Source organism: Neolamprologus multifasciatus, chromosome 20 (assembly GCF_963576455.1).
Source record: "Neolamprologus multifasciatus chromosome 20, fNeoMul1.2, whole genome shotgun sequence".
NCBI classification, from domain to species: Eukaryota; Metazoa; Chordata; class Actinopteri; order Cichliformes; family Cichlidae; genus Neolamprologus; species Neolamprologus multifasciatus.
Genome location: NC_140458.1, coordinates 16,441,307 through 16,459,401, shown reverse-complemented (window position 1 = coordinate 16,459,401; position 18,095 = coordinate 16,441,307). Strand labels below are relative to the sequence as shown.

General features: G+C 44.6%; 1 protein-coding gene across 1 annotated transcript in view; it reads right to left on the bottom strand.

Annotated features, from left to right (window-relative positions):
• Window positions 1–854: 854 nt before the first annotated feature.
• Window positions 855–18,095, bottom strand: part of skia (SKI proto-oncogene a) — a 64,269-nt gene continuing 47,028 nt past the window's right edge. The window contains exons 2-7 of the mRNA XM_085146747.1: window positions 11,066–11,182; window positions 8,007–8,122; window positions 7,203–7,507; window positions 6,743–7,077; window positions 5,369–5,599; window positions 855–3,897 (exon numbers count right to left, since the gene is read on the bottom strand). Of these exons, the coding sequence (XP_085002873.1) occupies window positions 3,760–3,897; window positions 5,369–5,599; window positions 6,743–7,077; window positions 7,203–7,507; window positions 8,007–8,122; window positions 11,066–11,182 (1,242 nt within the window). The 3' untranslated portion in view covers window positions 855–3,759. The remainder of the gene's footprint in view (window positions 3,898–5,368; window positions 5,600–6,742; window positions 7,078–7,202; window positions 7,508–8,006; window positions 8,123–11,065; window positions 11,183–18,095) is intronic.

Sequence of the window (18,095 nt, the reverse complement as noted above, 5' to 3'; positions counted from 1 at the left end):
GGCAAAGGAAGGGCAACAGGGAAGTAGGGTGGCACATCATACTTCAGTAAAGATCCCCAACATGTAAATCCAGCAACCTATTATTCACAAAAACAAAGCCGGGGCATGGGGAAGGGGCGGATCTACAGCAAGGGGTTGCCCCCCCCCCCCCCATAGCTCCGCCCCACCAAAAGTCCAGGTTTCTAGGTGGAGTCTTTTACAGTAGCTTTAAATTCACAGATAAAAAAAAAATTCTTATATATCTTTGGACTGTTCAGTGGTTCAGAAGCACTTTATCCTTGAATGTTTAAACCAGCTTCACAATCATCAATTCAAATTTCATTAGAGAATCCACACAAACATGCAGACCACAGGGTGAAGCACGTCTCTGAACAATACAAATCAGAGGTCTTATGGAGCGTCACGGTTTAAAACTACAGCTCAGTTGGCGGTGCTGAGTATGTTGCCAAACAACACGGTAGAAGCACACATGTAAGATTGTTGTAGTCTGCATTGAGGACATTATAGTTTTAACGGTAAAGACATGGACAGCCACGTTATTAAGCAGCCCATCTTAACTGCAGTTTGATTCTCCACAGTCTCTTTTTCCTTCACAACTTTCTTTGATGGTAAAAGGACACTTTACTTTTCTTCTCTACTGGAACACACAGATAGTAGGAACTATCAACACATGAATCCAGATAAAGACCAACATATGTGTATTTCCACTTTACAACACCAAGGTTTAGACCGAGGTATTCTTGCAGTCTCTTTGTGAACTGCACTGAATCCATCGGTCAGAAGTGAAAACAAAAAAGGCACTGAGTGCAAATAACAGCTGTTTGCTAACAAGGCACCAAAAACAGGAAGCGAGGTCGTTCTATCTGGACAAACAACTTTATTTGTGGTAATGCATCTATACACTGTACATTCAGTCACTGTAGTATATAAGCATAGCTATTTTCAAACATAATCTCATAAAGTCCTTTCCTTTACAATATATCTGTATCGTTAGAGAAGGGAACAGTGGCGCTGGAAGAGAAAGGCATGAAGAATCAAGAAAATAAAGGAAATAGATGAATAAGCCAAGCCTCTTTTCATACTGTATGTGTGGCATTAATACATGGGAGCGCTCGCCTCTTACATAAAAATATTTCTAGTACTGTATATAGTATTAGCAGCAGCACAGGGCTAAAAAGATACATGAGGATGAAGGGAAAAGAATCAGCACGGTGATATAGTAGGTGTAGCTGTGTGCGACCTGTACTGCAGGTCAGCTGATCCCAAGCACACTGTTAAAAATTCATGAGTGGTGAAAAAAGTAATGTCATATAAAGACTACAGTAAAAAAAAAAGAAAAAAAAAAAAGATTAAATTCTCTTATGCATGAACTGTTTTTGAAACATCTCAGTTAAAACACAAAGTTAAAAAAAACAAACTCCCCACCAGCTATTGTAAGAAAAGAGTTTTTGAAAAAGGAAACACCATGTACATATATTATTACAATATCGTAAATGAAAAAATATTTACATTTGTAAATTCTTATTCAACTCTTCACACTGGCTAGTATACTAATGTGGACTGTTATTGCTGCTTTGCTGCCGTCGTTTAGCAAAATGGTTCTTTAGAAAATAAAATGTGTTTTTAAACGTCAGGAGGACAAAAAGCCAAATGTCATTATTGTCTCCTTCTTTTGTAGAAAACCACAAGCACTGTAAGGCCATTAGCTATTTCGTAAAAACAACTACAAAATGTACCAATTTCAGCTCTGCCAAACCCAGAGTAACAATTTGCCAAAGCAGGTGGCTTTTTTGCCACAGCGTGCACATAATTGATTTCAAGTACGGGGCGAGGAAAGCAATCGCTCAGAAAAACGCCCAAAGCTTTTTAGGATTGTGAAGTTTGTTCGTTGCGCTGAAAGGGAAACATGAGTAAACTGGTGGATTCTCAGAATACTGATATAAAGCGCTGCAGAGCGAGGGCGGGGCTTAATGTGACGCCCCTCCCTCTGACAGCTTCAGCATCACCTGTCCTGCTCTGGAAACCTTTGGCCCTCCTCAGGCACTTTAGGTTTTCCAGCATTGATTAGTTTTTTCTTTGTGTGAAGTTTGATTTTCTCTTAAGAACAACATACACGTGTTGCTTTTTTTTAATAACATTTCTAAATAAGACAAATTGCTTGATATTGCATAACACAATAAAACCCTTACATGTACAGTATCAATGCCCAATAACTGACTATAAGTATGGCAAACGCTGTCAAATTTCATGCATAAAGAAAATTAGTTTTCTATTAAAAATGTGAACAGAACTGTTAGTTTGAAGTATTCTTCTTTAGAAAGTAAAAACTTCAACACAACAGACAAATAATAAAATATTTTCACATTTAAAACAACATCAATAATTAAAGGAAAACTAGCATCAACACAATGTACATTCTGATTGTATTGCATCCACAGTGTGGCGGCTGATTCACAGCCTCCGGCTTCTGAATACAACGTTTGTTCGTGCTCCTGTTGTCAGACTGGAGAGTGTGCTGCTGCCCAACACCGGCTTCCTGCTTATTTACAATACTTGCCTAATGAAAACAGAGCAGCAATATTCTTTTGAAAATGCATATAATCAACAAAATGCTATATGGTAGTCGCGTATAAGACGATGCTTTCAAAGAAAGATTGCTGAAAATAGTGGGAGTACGATGGGGGAGGGGCTGTTTTCACCTCATGACAAAGTGCGATTCATTATTGTAAAGTTTAAAAAAAGAAAGGTATATTTATATGTACATACTTTAATTCAAATGAACACTTTGTGGTTACGGACAAGACCAACCACCCAGCCCACTGCGACGGCACGAAAACATCTGGAGTGTGTTACAGACTTCAGGACTCAAACACTCAAATAAAATGCGACTTGTATGTGAGTGTATGCAGAGCATCCAATAAAAGAGCTCGTTTAAAAACTCGTCACCAAGTGACTGGTAGGGATCAGTTTTGAGACTTCATTTGAAATGGAAAATGTGCCTGTTGATCACAAAGCCAAACCTAATCTTTCATGTTAAAATCATTTGCCATGTTTTCATATCCAATCGTGTTTGGAGAGTCGCCCCAATGGGCTGCGATGGCTCCCTGACAAACCCCCGCAGCACAGTGGGAAGTCCATTTGTTCATTTTTCACTCCAATAGCACAGAAAAACAGAAAAACGCTCTTTGTGTACTCTACATATCGCTATGTAATCTCTTAAATAGCTTATAATGTCTTCAGACTCCTATGGTTCATCGTGGCAGGAGGCGCTGGTGGAGGCCTTCCCTCCTGGCCACGTCACTGTAACACCTCCCAGCAGGTGCACACATGTTATATCGTTGTGAGTTTATATCACAGTCCTACAGCCTCTCCTTGTGTCCTTGTGAAGGAAAATCCAGGCACTGCCGCACTCAGCACTACAGAGCAGTTCACTGTGCTCCAGTTTTCAGTTCTACGAGTTCAGAGGTGCAAAAGTCAGTGCTTCAGAAAATGCATGCTTCCAGTCATTCCTCTACGGTACCACTAGACTTTTCATGCACAAGGACGACGCTCCTCCATTCTTCTCTGTGTCTCCATTTGAAGTCTTACGTTTTGTGTTCAGTAGACTGAGGGGCAAGCACAGGAACAGTGGTGTGATGCGGGTGATCTGTGGGACTCGTGGAGTGGAGATCATGGTGGCAAATGGAAAAGGTTCAGCTGTAAGGCTGGCTGCTTGGTTAGTTGTCACCAGTGGGAATGTCCTTGGGTGTCCCGTCTCTCTTACTGCCTGATTTGCTGCTGTAGCTCCTTCACCATCCTCTCCAGGTGCTCCCGAGCTTCTCGCTCGTGCAGCAAGTCGGCTCGAAGCTGCTCACGGTCGGCCTCGGCATGCTGCAGCTTCATCTGGAGGTCCTCGATCTGGAAAACGCAAGGCACAAATCAGCTGGGACTGTACAGCAGAAGAGAGCAGGACGGTCTGGAGTCAAAAGCACTGACCTCACTCTACACAACTCAGACTAACTGGGCTCACACTCGGGGCACACGTACTCAAAAAAAACTATAAGAATATACTGTAAAAATTTTGGTTCAGGGCTAAAGAATGAACGACCTGGAAGTTTCCTGCGTTTCCTCAAACAGCCACTTGGCAGTGGCTCCAAGTGGGAGTCAATGTTAAAACGAGCGAGGCTTACAGCCAATGCTTTAACAAGTTTGTTCAAACTGTAACAAAACTAAAAGTGATGCAGAATAAAGGGTGGCTTCATTTTGACACACAGGTGTGTAGCGTTGGTACTCAAAGACACCCAAAGGAGTCCATTGGTTTGAATCTTGCTTTTCACAAGCAGAGCTGACGTCGCCTCCCTGGAATATTGATCCTATATTCAGGAAGTTTCTCTCAGCAGGTTACATCCTGTCACCAGGTGCTTGCTCATAGAATACGAATGCAGTGAACTGCCAATCTCTGAAAGCTGAACTGAAACAACAACAGTGGCTGTCCCTCTTTTATCTGTGCTCTTTAAAGCAGACCAACACGCACGCACACACACACACAGCCTCTGCTCTCCTGTGGAAATCAGTGTTTCCAAGCTCCTACTGCAGCACACTGTTTATATCAAGCAAGAGTTACTATGTCGATCAGTGGCCTCTGAACTCCTACAACGAATGACGTTTTATTTTCTCTGAGATCATTAGAGTCATTATTAACTGATGTGTCCACATTTGTATCAAGCTGATGTCTCCAGACTGTTGGGTTTGAGTTTTTCTCATTGAGAAAGTTCATGATCATCATGTTCATGTTCATCCTGTCTTAATGACAGCCTCTCACAGACGACTACAGTGTCTGCAGGGAGGTACACAGACACAGCTGTCTAATCTGTATTTCCATGGTGCCTGGGGGACGTCTCGTTTCCTTTTGGAGGGTGAATATCGTACGTCTTAGGGATACATCCCTTTCTTTTTGACTGGGGAAAAGGAATCGTGGCTTTTTTGTTCTTGGCTTCTCTGCTGGACTTGAGAATATCTGGGACAGTGAAACATTCACATTGAGGACACTGTCTAGAGCTTCTACCATCACAACTGGTCTCACATCTCACTGTTAGTTAAGGGGATCACAGAGATATGATATGGTTTTTAAATAACAGATTCTCTACAGCAGCGGTGTCCAGGTCCAGGCCTCAAGGGCCGGTGTCCTGCAGGTTTTAGATCTCACCCTGGGTCAGCACAACTGAATCCCATGGTGTGTTACCAGGCCACTGGAGAACTTCAAGACATGTCTCAACATGTCCTCGAGGGCTGCAGGCCTGGAGTTGGACACCCCTGCTCTACTACAGTTTCTATCCTGATCTTTTGGCTCACAGGGATTACACACGGTATTTGAAAGCTGAATTATCACCTGTGCAGAATACTTTGCACGGAGTCGCCCAGCCTCACAGCCTTTATCACAGACCCTCAGCTGTCGGGCCTGCTCTAGCTCCCGCTTCAGGCGGATCCTTGACTCGTTGGCTTCCTTCATCTTCTTCTCACTCTCAGCTCGCAGACGCTCAATTTCCTTCCTGAGGTTCCGCTTTGCCTCAGTCGCCTCCCGCAGCTTCTCCTTCTTGGCCACCCGCAAGAACTCCAACTCCTTCAAAGTAGAGAACACAACAGCCGGGGGTTAGCAGCCTCTTACCATCCATGCTCAAACTCAGAGTTACGGCTGGTCCTGGGTCTGCTTAGCGTTCTGTCCTAAAGCAGAATATGTTGTCTTTGAAATGAATGTCTCAAATGTTACAGTCTTTCTGTTTGTCTTCCAAACAGGCACGTTTTTCAATAGAAGGAATGAACTAAACTATGTCCATAGACATGGATGTGTCACTGAGAGAAACTCGGAGTGCCCACAGAGCTTAAACAACATCTTAAATGAGCATCGTAGGAACGTGACCCACCCCGCTGCCTGTCACAGTCCTGTCTCTGAACTGCTCACACTTCAGTGTAAGTGTTTACACTAAGCCAGTTCAGCTGACAGAGTCTGGGTTTACTTCCTGTAAATCTCTAAGAGAGAGTCGGTCTGTGCCATGGCAACACGCCCATCGCCTTCTCATTGGAAACGAGCAGCTGGGACTAACTTATCTGTCATCAAGCTTTGTTGGTTCCTACAGTGACAGCTAAAAGTCCATCCCCATCACAGCCTGCATTTCACAGAGACTTGAAATGAAAACAAAGCTATGAGGATGAACTGAGCTGAACACAGGAGAAAGGAGAGCAGAGGCTCTGCTGCTGGTTTAGCTTGTGGGGGACATGGATATGCACTAAGCTCTAATGGAAAGTGAAAGTAGACTTGCATCTGGCTGCTTTTCTTTCTCTGCATGCATCTTGTGTTGCTCACCCACACCGACTCTGTTCTGCCAAAAATGGTTCAAAAATAAAAATGGAAGTCTGGCCTTTCCCTTTGCAGCAGCATCCGCTGCCATTGTTATCATTTGCCAACTCATGCTAAGCTTTGCGAGGAACGACAGCGACTTATACTAAAGCTCAGTGAATCTCCTGTGTGTGCACACTCTGTGGAGTGTAGAGTTTTTGTTAAGGACAGCTAAAACAAGCCAAAACACAAGTCGTTAGTGATAAATCTAAATCTACGGCCCCTGTAGGGTAGTCCGCTTCATGTCACACAATGCAAATGTGTTAGTTCCCATTTACCTCTGCTTCCACTCTTTACCTTGCACTTTGTATTTAATGCAAATACACAAAAGTTAGGATAATACTCCTGTTGCCTTCCAACAAGGATTACCTGCTGAAGGCTTCGTTTTGCCTGCAGGGCCGATCCCAACTTCTCCTCCTGCTTCACCCTCATCTTAACAATTTCGTGCAGAAACCTCTCCTTCGACTCCTTGGAATCCAGCCCACTGTCCAGCGCCTGCCTCAGGCTCTCCAGCTCTGACTCCAGGCCCGACTCTGAAGAGGTGACAGGGGCTGGTGCTGCCACCGATGTGGCTGCGGGTGCCGTGCTTTCGGCTGACGCGATAGTGCAGATGGGACCTTGGACACCGGGCGAGCTCAAGTCTTTGGCTGAGCTGCTGGATGAGGTAAAAGATGGCGACGAGAGGGAGGACATGGACGAAACAGCTGTTGGAAAAGGCCACGGAGATGAGAGAAGATGAAACGATCACCTGACCGGGGCTACATGTATTTAGCCAAACAATGAAACAACCTTTACACATCTGATTATCGTTAAAGCGTTCTTTTCTTACCTTCGTCACGGCTCTCCACCTCGATCTCCACCTCAGAGTCCTTGTCATCCTGAGGCAGCGGAGGTTTGCAGGCTGCTGAGGAAGCAGGCCCAGAGATTTCATGTGCTGCGGACTGGAGCTCCTCGGTAGCTCTCTTCTTGCGAGGCCTGGTGTTGGGGTGCGCGCCCTCACCTGGAGGTTCGCTTCCACTTGGGTAGGAAGTGCTGGGTATCGATGGGGACAGAGGCCCTACCTTGCCTAGTGGTAGCGGAGTGAGGGCGACGTTGGGGGCCACTGCATTCTCTAGGGTCTTGTAATTGTAGAAGCTAAAACGAAACCAGACCAGCATGACGCGTGTTGTTTTACATACAATAACCTAAATCAAGGTTACGCGATTATCAAGACAGAGATCCAATAGTACGGATTGCTACTGCTGTGTTACACGGTCCAATCTGAACAGCCTCAGCAGCCAAACGCGTTGGGAAACAGTCAAAGCGCCCGCAGCTCTTTCCTCCCACTTCAGGAGAAACTGGGCCAGATCATCTGTGATATTTTGCAGACTGCGCTGGCAGCACCGTGCCAAGTGAGTGCCCACGGCATGAGTGTGTCAAATGTGTGTGAATGGTAGAGTGTGGGAAGCTGTGGAACAGTCAGACTTGACCCCTGTGACACCAGCCCACCCAGACAAGTGAGAGAGCACTCCTCTGGGTGGGAGCTCCACATACCCAGCTGAGTGAAGCAACTGCCATCCTCATGAGCAGCAGCTTCCCTTAGACCGCACATCTACTGAACCCAGGTTTATAATGGACTTGGTGCTGTTCTCACCTGTCTCTCAGCAGAGCCAGCGGGTTACTGGAGGGCTCCTTATCACCCGCAGAGATGTGGGGGGACCAGGGTCTGAAAGCTGAGGGCCTCTGTCTGGACTGAATGCAGTTCAGCCCCTGGAGAACAAAAGTGATTCAAGTTAGTGAGGAAATTACACCGAGCCACAGAGTTTAGGGTTAACAAGGACAGAGATGGCTAATCCGATTACTTTTTTCAAGTAATGAGTAAAGTAAGGGATTACTATTGCAAAAACTGTAATTAGATTACCGTTACTTTCTCGTAAGCACACTGCGTTACTGCATTACTAAAACTGTTTTTTGCGAGAATGTCTCATGACAGTGACATAAGCGAGTGCGACGTTCGTGACAACAGCTGTGTGCAGATCAACAATGGATAATATATCGAGTGCAGGAGAGAGTATGAGCGTGCAGCGTTTAAAGCGTGGAAGTACTGACCTTACTTTGAGTTTGATTCCATAAAAAGTGACAAAAACATTAACGTCCGTTGTGCGTGGAAAGAAAACTTCTTTTTACAGCGAAAAAACCCCCTAAACTTCCAAGCAAGCACCGAGTAGCTACGACGTAATGGGTAATTCACAGAGAAACTCGCGGATTCTTCAACTGACCGCTGCGGCACACCTGTACCAGGGTAAACCTCCGCCTACGCCACTCCTGCTTTACAGGTGAAAATAGAGCAACAGGACCGCTAGTCTTTGATTTTATTTATTTTCTGTTGTTTTTTACTTGCATCTATTTGAAAGACTGAGTGTAAACAGAAAAAAAAAAATTATTTTATGTGTTGAAATGTGCAGAAAATAGGTTTAAATGTTAAACAAATTTCTTCTAGTCAGAGAATGTTGCATATAATTACATTTTTTAAAAGATTAAAACTAATAAAACAAGTTTTAAAAAGAGACTTTTCCATTTGATTACATTTTGTATGATGGATTATGTAGAAAAAGTAGAATTGGGCTGAAAGATCTATCACTTTATCACCTATTCAGGTTGTAAATCGTGTTTTTAAAAAGTAACTAAGTAACTAATACTTGCAATCAGTAAAGTAACAGGATTACTTTTAGGGGGAAGTAATCAGTAATTAGTTACTGATTACTTTTTTCAAGTAACTTGACCAACACTGAACAAGGACATTCCCATTGGTCACAACTACTAACCATTAAAAAACTACATAAAATGTATTCATTTTTACTATCAGCTCACAGGAAAAGTCAATAAGCGTGTGAATATTAACATAAACATCTTTATAACTTGGCCATAACAACAATATGCAGTGAAGAAACTGTTCCCTGTTGTGATCATGGGAACTCCTGCTCACAGTCACAGATCCACTGCTACAACAAGAACAGGAGCCCACTTACACTATGAACCTTCTCTGGCTGTGGGTGAGGACGACGACTTTTTGTTTCTACTTCATGGTATTTAATATGATTTTTTCTTACTAGTATTGGTTTACTATAATAATGGACTCTGATATGTTGGGGAAGAGAAAGAAAAGACAAACGCACAAAGAAAAATCGGTCGCAGTGTTGACAGGTTTGTGTCGCAGCGATCTCTGCTCTCTGAGAATCTCCATGAACCTCCAAACTGGGAGGTGAAATTACACCAGTGGACTGTTCAGCAGTCTTGACAGCAGTTTGGCACACGCCACCGTGGTTAAACACAACAATGACAAAGTGCCTGTTTGGGTTATATATGTATCATTTGTTTTTTGAAGACCTCTATTATGTGATTATATTTATATTTCTGAGGATTACTTGATGAGATTTTGTTTACTTCTGAAAAATCATAACTTTATTAGGACTTATTAACTTTACCATGTTACAGCTGCAAATTACTGTAAATGTTTTAGGATGTTCAAAGAAAAAGAACAAATATTAGTTTGCACAAGGTTAATATTCCCAATATTTCATTTTGACATAATGTAAATATGAAACATGTATATTAGACAGGTGTCACTGGTATCAGAACATTTTCCTCCTGTTCTTATGGTGAAAGCTGCCGTTTATTCTGGGTACAAAGAGTAGAATGAGTTACTTCAGTTGTTGGTGTAAATGTGTTACTGTGTTGGACACACTGGACATGGGTCAGCACAACCAAGCGTCACTCAGCATGTGGCCTCCATTAGCACTGCATGCCAAATCTAAAGATAGTGCTGTGTGTCCTGATTTCACATGTTTTTGCATATTTGTCAGTTACATGTTTCACATCGTCACACAAATGTCAGTAGTAGAAAAAGACGACTGAGGTGAATACAACATTTTGTCTTTTGATTTGATTCATTAAGAGAAAAACGGCTATCCAACCCTGAACTCTCAGTTCTTTCTTTAGGTTGTGGCACAAAGTCATTTCTGAGGCTCCACAGTGAGAGCCTGCATCCACACATGTGGAAAACTTGGAAGAGTACTGGACCTTCCGAGGAGAGGAAAGAGCACATCATCGACTCACAAAAGAAAGGGAAACAACATCTGAACAAGTGCAGGCCTAATTTGCCTCAGCTAAGGCTGCATTCATGATTCAACAATGAGAAAGAGACCTGTGGAAAACTGTCACCAGTGGGAGCGCTGTGAGGCAAAGCCACGCCTGAATAAAAAGAACAAAAAGGCCAGTTTCAGGTGAGCCTCAAGCACACTGAAGTCGTGCAGCAGGACAATACTACACAAGACACCAGCAGGTCGAGGCCCCTAAAATGAATGAATAAAGTGTGGATCTGAAGTCAAAGAGCACACTTCACTCTGAATTTAAACTTCATACTCGAAAACTGTCCGATGTGGCTGACTTAAAGCACTTCTGCACAGTTACTGCAAACATTTGAGGTTTCAGGGATCAATACTTTGTCACATAGACCAGGAAGTTTGGAGAGCAGAATGAAAACTGGACTTTCTCTCCACTCTGGTTATGTGTCTGATATAAAAATGAGCTTGATGATCTGAAACAGATAAATGACAAATCTGCGAAAGAAAGAAAACCGTTCATCTTCACATGACATCACGTGTCATGTCGTGCATCATGATCACCAACACATTCTCCTGATTTGACACTAACCTTGTTGGGAGTTGGCAGGGACTGCAGCCAGTCATGCTGCTTCGCTCTGTTGGCCAGCGGAGTTTGTGATGAGAGGTCGTCATGTTTAGACCTTTTCATCGGGATGGGATCGGACACCTGAGAACAGAAGAAGGTGTGTTTAAAGGATCAATCAGACTATGCCGATGTCTGCATCACTCCAGTGTCAGTGAACTGAGCAGCCTGTACTGGGGAGTGCCAGCAGGGGTCTCCGATGGCTGAAGTTAAATGTAGGTGTGCCGCTTACTCTTCGTGTGTCATTCTATTTCTGGCAAAGTTCACACACACACCTCACAGTCCGCTTTATGGCAATGTGTCACAGAGTAACCAATGTGAGGGCATATGCTCAGAGGCAGCCAAGAGAGGGTGTGTGTGTGTGTGTGTGTGTGTGTGTGTGTGTGTGTCTCACAAGGGCTGTTTGTCCCCACAAGTATAGCAAACTACCAATTTTTGGTCCCCGTGAAGATGTTAATACCCGTCCACTCACACACTCGTTGGTATGAGTGTGAGTGTGTGCCATCGATATACCCGTACAGACAGACAAGCAGGGGTTTGTTTCTTTTCCTCTCCGTTATGCTGACTTTGTGGCTATGACCTCAGCCTCTCTAGGCTGTGACTGTCACTAGTTGCCACACACACACACACACACACACACACACACACACACACACACACACACCAACTACGAGTGATTACAGTGACTGAACAGATTGCATTCAGCTATACTTTAAATATGATAAAGACTGTTTTGATTGTAGAGTATTTACTCAGTAGCAGCCATAGCTCCAGAAGCCACAGACTGCCCGGCCCTGTGGCCCTGTGGCCTCGGGGTTCCTGACACTCTGAGGTTGGTGAAACCTTTTTCATGACTGACCTACTGTCACACTAAAGTAGGGGTCACGGACAGTGTGCTCCACTTCATGGCTCTGCACAGGACATGGAGGAAGCCTATTTTATTCTTAGTGACTGCTGAACTTAGTCCTGGACTTTGTTGAGGTCACGGCTTGGACTGGAGGTCACATGTAACCAGGTTTGCCTCGGCTCCGTCAAACCATTAACATTTATGCATAGCTTAAATGTTTTGGCAGGCACCTAAAATAAAATGTATGGATCTCAAAATCCTTATCATCGGAGATAGATGCACTCTCTCGCTGTGGTTTTCTCTGTGAGGACTTCTCTTGAGAATCAGCGATGTGTGCAGGAGTAGCACTATCTTTACACCATCACACAGAGCAGCCCTGCGTGATGTCAACAGGTGGTCATTTGTAATGGGCTGGACGCTGCTTCTGTCGACTGTTGGCAGTGTGTCACGTCTGCCACATGTCTGTGTAATAAGAGCTGCTCTCGTAGGAAAGTGGCCAGATGATCAAATACCACTGAGGTATTTGAGGTATGTGACAGCTGGCCTCGATTTGCCTGACGTAAGACTTCATGACTTTCCATAGCAGCGTCACAGCATTGAAGCAGCCTTCATTATCTGGTCTGCTGGTGTAAGGGAACCGTTATCTGGAGGCTCGGGTCTCAGAGGAACACAGCTGTGGTTCCTTTAAATGTGAAACCACGCTCAGCGCTCAGCTTGTTTAAAGACGTCTTTTCTATAAGTGTCTCAAAGGTACAGCAAGCACCAACGTACAGTCAGGTTTTGTATTCCTATTGTTTGCTAAGCTCTTTGATAGAGAACCTTAAACTATCTAACAGAGTGATTCATGGCATCATTACACTGACTGTTAATATGTCAACTGCAAATTTAACCATTTTTAATTAAAAAAATGGGTCCAAATAGCTTTTTTTTTTTTTAAACTAGGCTTTGCTCTGGTGTAAAAAACAAATATATTCACACACATTTATCACCTTTTTACCGCCTTAGCACTTCAATCAGCACAATTATAGCTTCAATTTTTCCATTAATTCTAACTAATATTTTTATCTGCTGTCATTTATAGTTGTAAACCTGCCCTTCCATGTGCTTCTATGGAGAGCATCGAGTAGGAGCCCAGAACAGAGCTCCAAGAGAACAAACACAGCACGAGGAGGAGATACAAGAACCTGTGGCCAGGTGAAGGTAGTTAAAGTAGCAGAGATGAGCAAGTGTTGGACGTAGGCTGGGACTGATGTCATTAAATATGGCGCGAGTCAGCAAACGTGGGTAAGCACCCCGAACCAGCTATGACACTTTGTGTCCACTCATATATTTTCATACTATGTTACCTTTCAAACAGGCTTCCACAGTATACTGGAGTCCCACACTCACACAATAATAAAGACATTACCATTTTTCATAGAAAGTAAACAAACACACAAACCCCTATAATAGCACACAAGAGTCTTGGTCGCTATGATTGTGGGTTATCAAGAGATCAAGACGTGTCCTAGATTTGACTGCAGCCGAGCGGGCCAGAGGCAAGTAGCTAGAGCCTGCAGCTGAGAGGGAGAGGGGGAGAGGGGGGTGGCAGACAGCTCTGGCTCTGGGCAAAGTCTCCGTGCCACGTGCCAGTCCTTGTCTCGTGGATTAACAGTTGCCAACACCACGGTCTCCATATGGTCCCGGTAATCACGGGCACACGGGAGGAACAGGGTCAACAAAGCCGGCAGCTGAGCCTGCGCGCTTCAGCGACGCAGAAATCTGAATGTCTCGTTGATTGAACAATGGGAGGCAAAGAGTCAGGAAATTCCTGTTTGAGGCATGTCAGTGGGACTGGTTCTCAGTCCAAAAGTGAGCACTGGTGTAATCTCTACTACTGTGTCTGACGTCACGGTGTGTGTCATTGTCTTGCTTTCTTCATGAGGAATAAGTCTCTAAACCAGCGATGCCTGTCGAAGCGCAGACCCAACAACTACACCAACCCTACCCCCCTAACCCTATTATAGTTTGATTTCTGACATCATCTTTATACGTGAGAGTAAACGTTATCGAAACGCTTGTGTGGGATGAATGACGAGTCTTTGAGCAAACACCGAGACCTTGACCGAGATGTGAGCGACACACATCTTGTTTATTGGAAACTTCACAGTCCTCTCCAGATAAGACGCTGCGCTCAACAGGGCTGCTGTAAGTCAGAGTTCAAAGACGTGCCAAAGTATGCAAGCGTGCACACACACTTGTGCACTTTGCAGCAAACCCACTCCCTTTATGATCCGGCGTGGATTCCACAGCAGACAGGATGTCACACTTCTAAGATAAGACTTTGTGATTAAGCAGGGCGTGTTAGATGTGTCGAAAGTGCACCGTCTATGTACTGCTTTCCAGTGCTTGTATTATCTAGGCACAGGCCTTACTGCGATATCGAGAGGGTGGCAGTGGCTCTTCTTGAAAGTCGCATGGGAATCGCACAAAGGATCGAGTCACGGAGGAGCATATGTTGAAAAGGTCTGTCCGTAGCATGTGTCTGGCAGAGCGGTGGTGGGTGTGTATCTCTGTTAGGAGTGTTTGCGGCAGAGACAGGAAGGGTGGAGTGAGAGCAGTCTTCTCAGTTTAAGACTGTCTGAAAATCCTCACAGTTTCACTTCCTGTGTCTGCAGGCCATCGCCGTTTGTCTCTATGAATAGAATCTTTTTGTCAGACTTTTGTGTCTAAACCATTTTTACACATATGTGGAGAAGAAAATCCTGAAAAGAGCATGACCCCGAGGTTACCACGGAATCCCCCGCACCACGAGTGCTGTGCAAAGACATTCAGTTCTTTAAAAACTTATATAAGTCTTGCAAAGACAAACGGGGAAGTGAAACTTTTAACAAGACTGACACTGCTACACTCTCACTGCGCTGACCTTTAAACGGTTAAATAACATATATACTTGTGAGGCTGGGCACAATCTGAGATGGAAAAGGAACGCTAGAGCAAGATCCCAATGTTGATGAAAGCTGTGCTTTCTTATAGTGTTGTACTCACAAACACAGAATCAGTCTGACTACAGAAACATGTTCAGTTTGTCTTAATCATTCCCTGCATGCTCCGATACATCGATGAGACGAGCAACACTAGCTGATCCTGTCTGCTGACGTCTGCTGAAAACCATGACTGAACACGGCGGACGCACACGCTCTTTCTTGACAGCCCACTGTCACCACCACATTGTTTCCTTTGCTGCCACTCCCTCCTCTTGCTCGTCTTCCCCTGAACCTCCACCCACCTACCCAGCTCTTTTCGTCTATCTGTCTGAGAGCGTTTCCTGTGTCATAGATTACAGGATGTCCTCTACAAACAAGCTAGATTCCAGCTGCAGAGAAAAGCGAGCCAAACAGAGCCTCGTAGAAGCATACTCACAGCACAGCCTCACAGAACACGACAGCTGGCTTCAACTAAACGGTTACATTAAAAAGAAAACGTCACTGAGTGTTTTTTTTGACTCATACACAAACATTAGTGCAGGCATTAAAGTGTGCTGAATGTTGTGCGTTTCCTTGGAAAATCAATTTCCTTTTGTGATTTCTGTTTTGACTGTGTATCAGGTGGTCAGACCGCAGATGAATTAGAGGCAAACAGCTTGCACGAGTAAGGAACCAAAACAGGTCACCTAACCCAAAATCCACCACATGCCAGGCTGACATGAAAGGGGCAAATAACTCTGCTTCTCCTTCGCTCAGGAGCCGCACCCTGCCTGTGACCTGACTTTGGCCTTGCTGCATGTCTTGCTAAGGGGCCCACTGCAGTGGAAAGGGAGGGGCTCTTCCTGAAGACAAAGCAGGAGCTTAGCTGCCTTTGTACATGAGAAGCCACAAAACCCAACATATGCTGGGGAAATAAACAGGTGTGAGACAACATGCTCCATTTTTGATGCAAAAGAAAAAGGACGGACCCTGATGCTCTGGGATCAGTTCATTGGCTCTGGATGAACAAACAATCTCACTAAGTGGCTTTTATTCAAGAGATATGTGAAGGTGAACTCCTCTGTGTGCAGACTGTGTGTGTGTGTGTGTGTGTTTCAGTGTGCGCGTGTGTGTGGTGTGCATGTGCGTGTGTTTCAGTGTACATGTGTGTGTGTGGTGTGCATGTGCGTGTGTTTCAGTGTACATGTGTGTGTGTGGTGTGCATGTGCGTGTGTGCGCACACGCTGAGCTTCAGTTGTGGTTGGTAGTTCGACCCACCATCACCTCCTTGGCCGACAGGTCACAGAGAACAATCGTGCCTCTGTCCTCTATGGAGTAAACAGAAACACACTTTACATAATTACAGCACTGCATCAGATCACTCTTATTATTCAAGACTTCCCAGTGTGCTGAGGTGCAGTTTTCAACATGAACTGGTTTGCTGACTCCACTTGAAATGGCCTCATCTAATATTCACTTTGATGTGGTGCAAAGTCATTTCTCCTGCACTCAGCACATAAGTAACTGAGTTTTTCTTTTTTTGGGAAGTTTTGAGTTAGAAGGAACAAGTAATAAGTTGTTAAGTTCACTGGGTAACAGACAACTACCAGCTGTATACAGAGAGGAGGCCCACGCACGCTGGATATAAACAGAGACTAGGACAACTGACACCGACAGCCAAGGACTCCCTCCTGTTATCCTTCTATGAAGTCTGCTCGAGCCTACCATCATGTGCAGTTGCTCCAATGTAAACTGGCAACAGTGCAGTCAAACCAGGCTAAACAGGACATCGGTGCAGATGGAGTTTATAAAGTCTAATCCCCACCTCCATCCATTCTCTTCCAATCAACAGGGTCGCCTATCCCAGCTACCATGGAGCAGCACCCTGGACAGGTCACCAGTGTGCCCCAGGGAGTGACCAATTAACCTGACCCCACTAACTGCATGCCGGGGCCTTTGCATGCCGTACAAAGGCCCCGGCCAGACAGGCCTCACAGCCTTGTTGCTGTGAGGCAACATTGTGCGACATGTTGCCCTAATCCCCATCTGAGACATCATTTACCCCACCAGCTGCAAAATTTCTACACTGGCAGTTTCCCCTTCTTCCTGGAACTTTGACCCAATGTTAGATCTGACGATTCTGTTTATTTGAACTGGACATGTTTTTCCCAGGAAAGATGTGGCAGCAGGTCTGTAGTTGTTTTTAGGCCTTTTCCAGGAAGACTCCTGAGAGGCTAGTAGACAAAACAGAGGTCCAACTTCCCAGAGCCGGTCTAAAGTTCAAACACTTGTAGCAACTAACCAATACAACCCCTGTACAACACTAACAGGCCAAATATAATGGTTAAATTACATACTTACATCCCTCCCACATCCTTTGTAGACATGAACTATACTATTTCAGGAGTCTCAAAATCACCTGACCCTCTAAAGGGAACGCGACGCCTCCGTCTCAAACACACATCAGTAAAATTAAAACCACCAAGTCTTTTTAATAGGTCATAGAAACCTATAAACTGACAGATTTGTGACACCTCATGGAGGGTAAGCTTTCATTTAGAGCACCAAAACTGTCAGTTTCACATGACAAGACTGATAACTGTGAGAGGAAGCATAACGAGAGGGAGGACAACACACGTATTGTGTTGTATGCAGGCCTTTCCCACTGGCGCCCTGGAGGCCGTGCAGATCCGCAGATCCACACACACACACACACACACACACACACACACGGTTTAGGAAGGGAGAGGGGTCTCCATTTCCTGTCGCCAAATTTGCTTTGGCAACTCTCTCCGTGGGAATGGTGAGAGACCAGCTCCGCTGAGCCACAGAGTGCTGCAGATTAGCTTTCCATCCTCTCAGTGGGGCCAAACCCCCCAAAACACAGAGAGAGAAAGAAAAACTAAGATGGAGATAGAAGAGAAAAGGTGGGGGTCAGGGTAAGCACAGACATATGGGTATTTCCATAGCTGTGCTTTATTATTCTCTCCTTAGTTTTGCAGTTCAGAGGGAACTGCTACTGCTAACGTTAGCAGATGCATTGACGGTGCATGTTGGATTTGAAGGACTGACAGTGAACTGTTATATAATACAAAAGTGTTTTATCTCTTTCTTTTCTTGACCGTGCACATGAATTCCTTTGTGTGTGACGGTGCCACATCGAGCTCTTTCAGAATAAAGAAACCAAAAAATGCCTAAAATATCG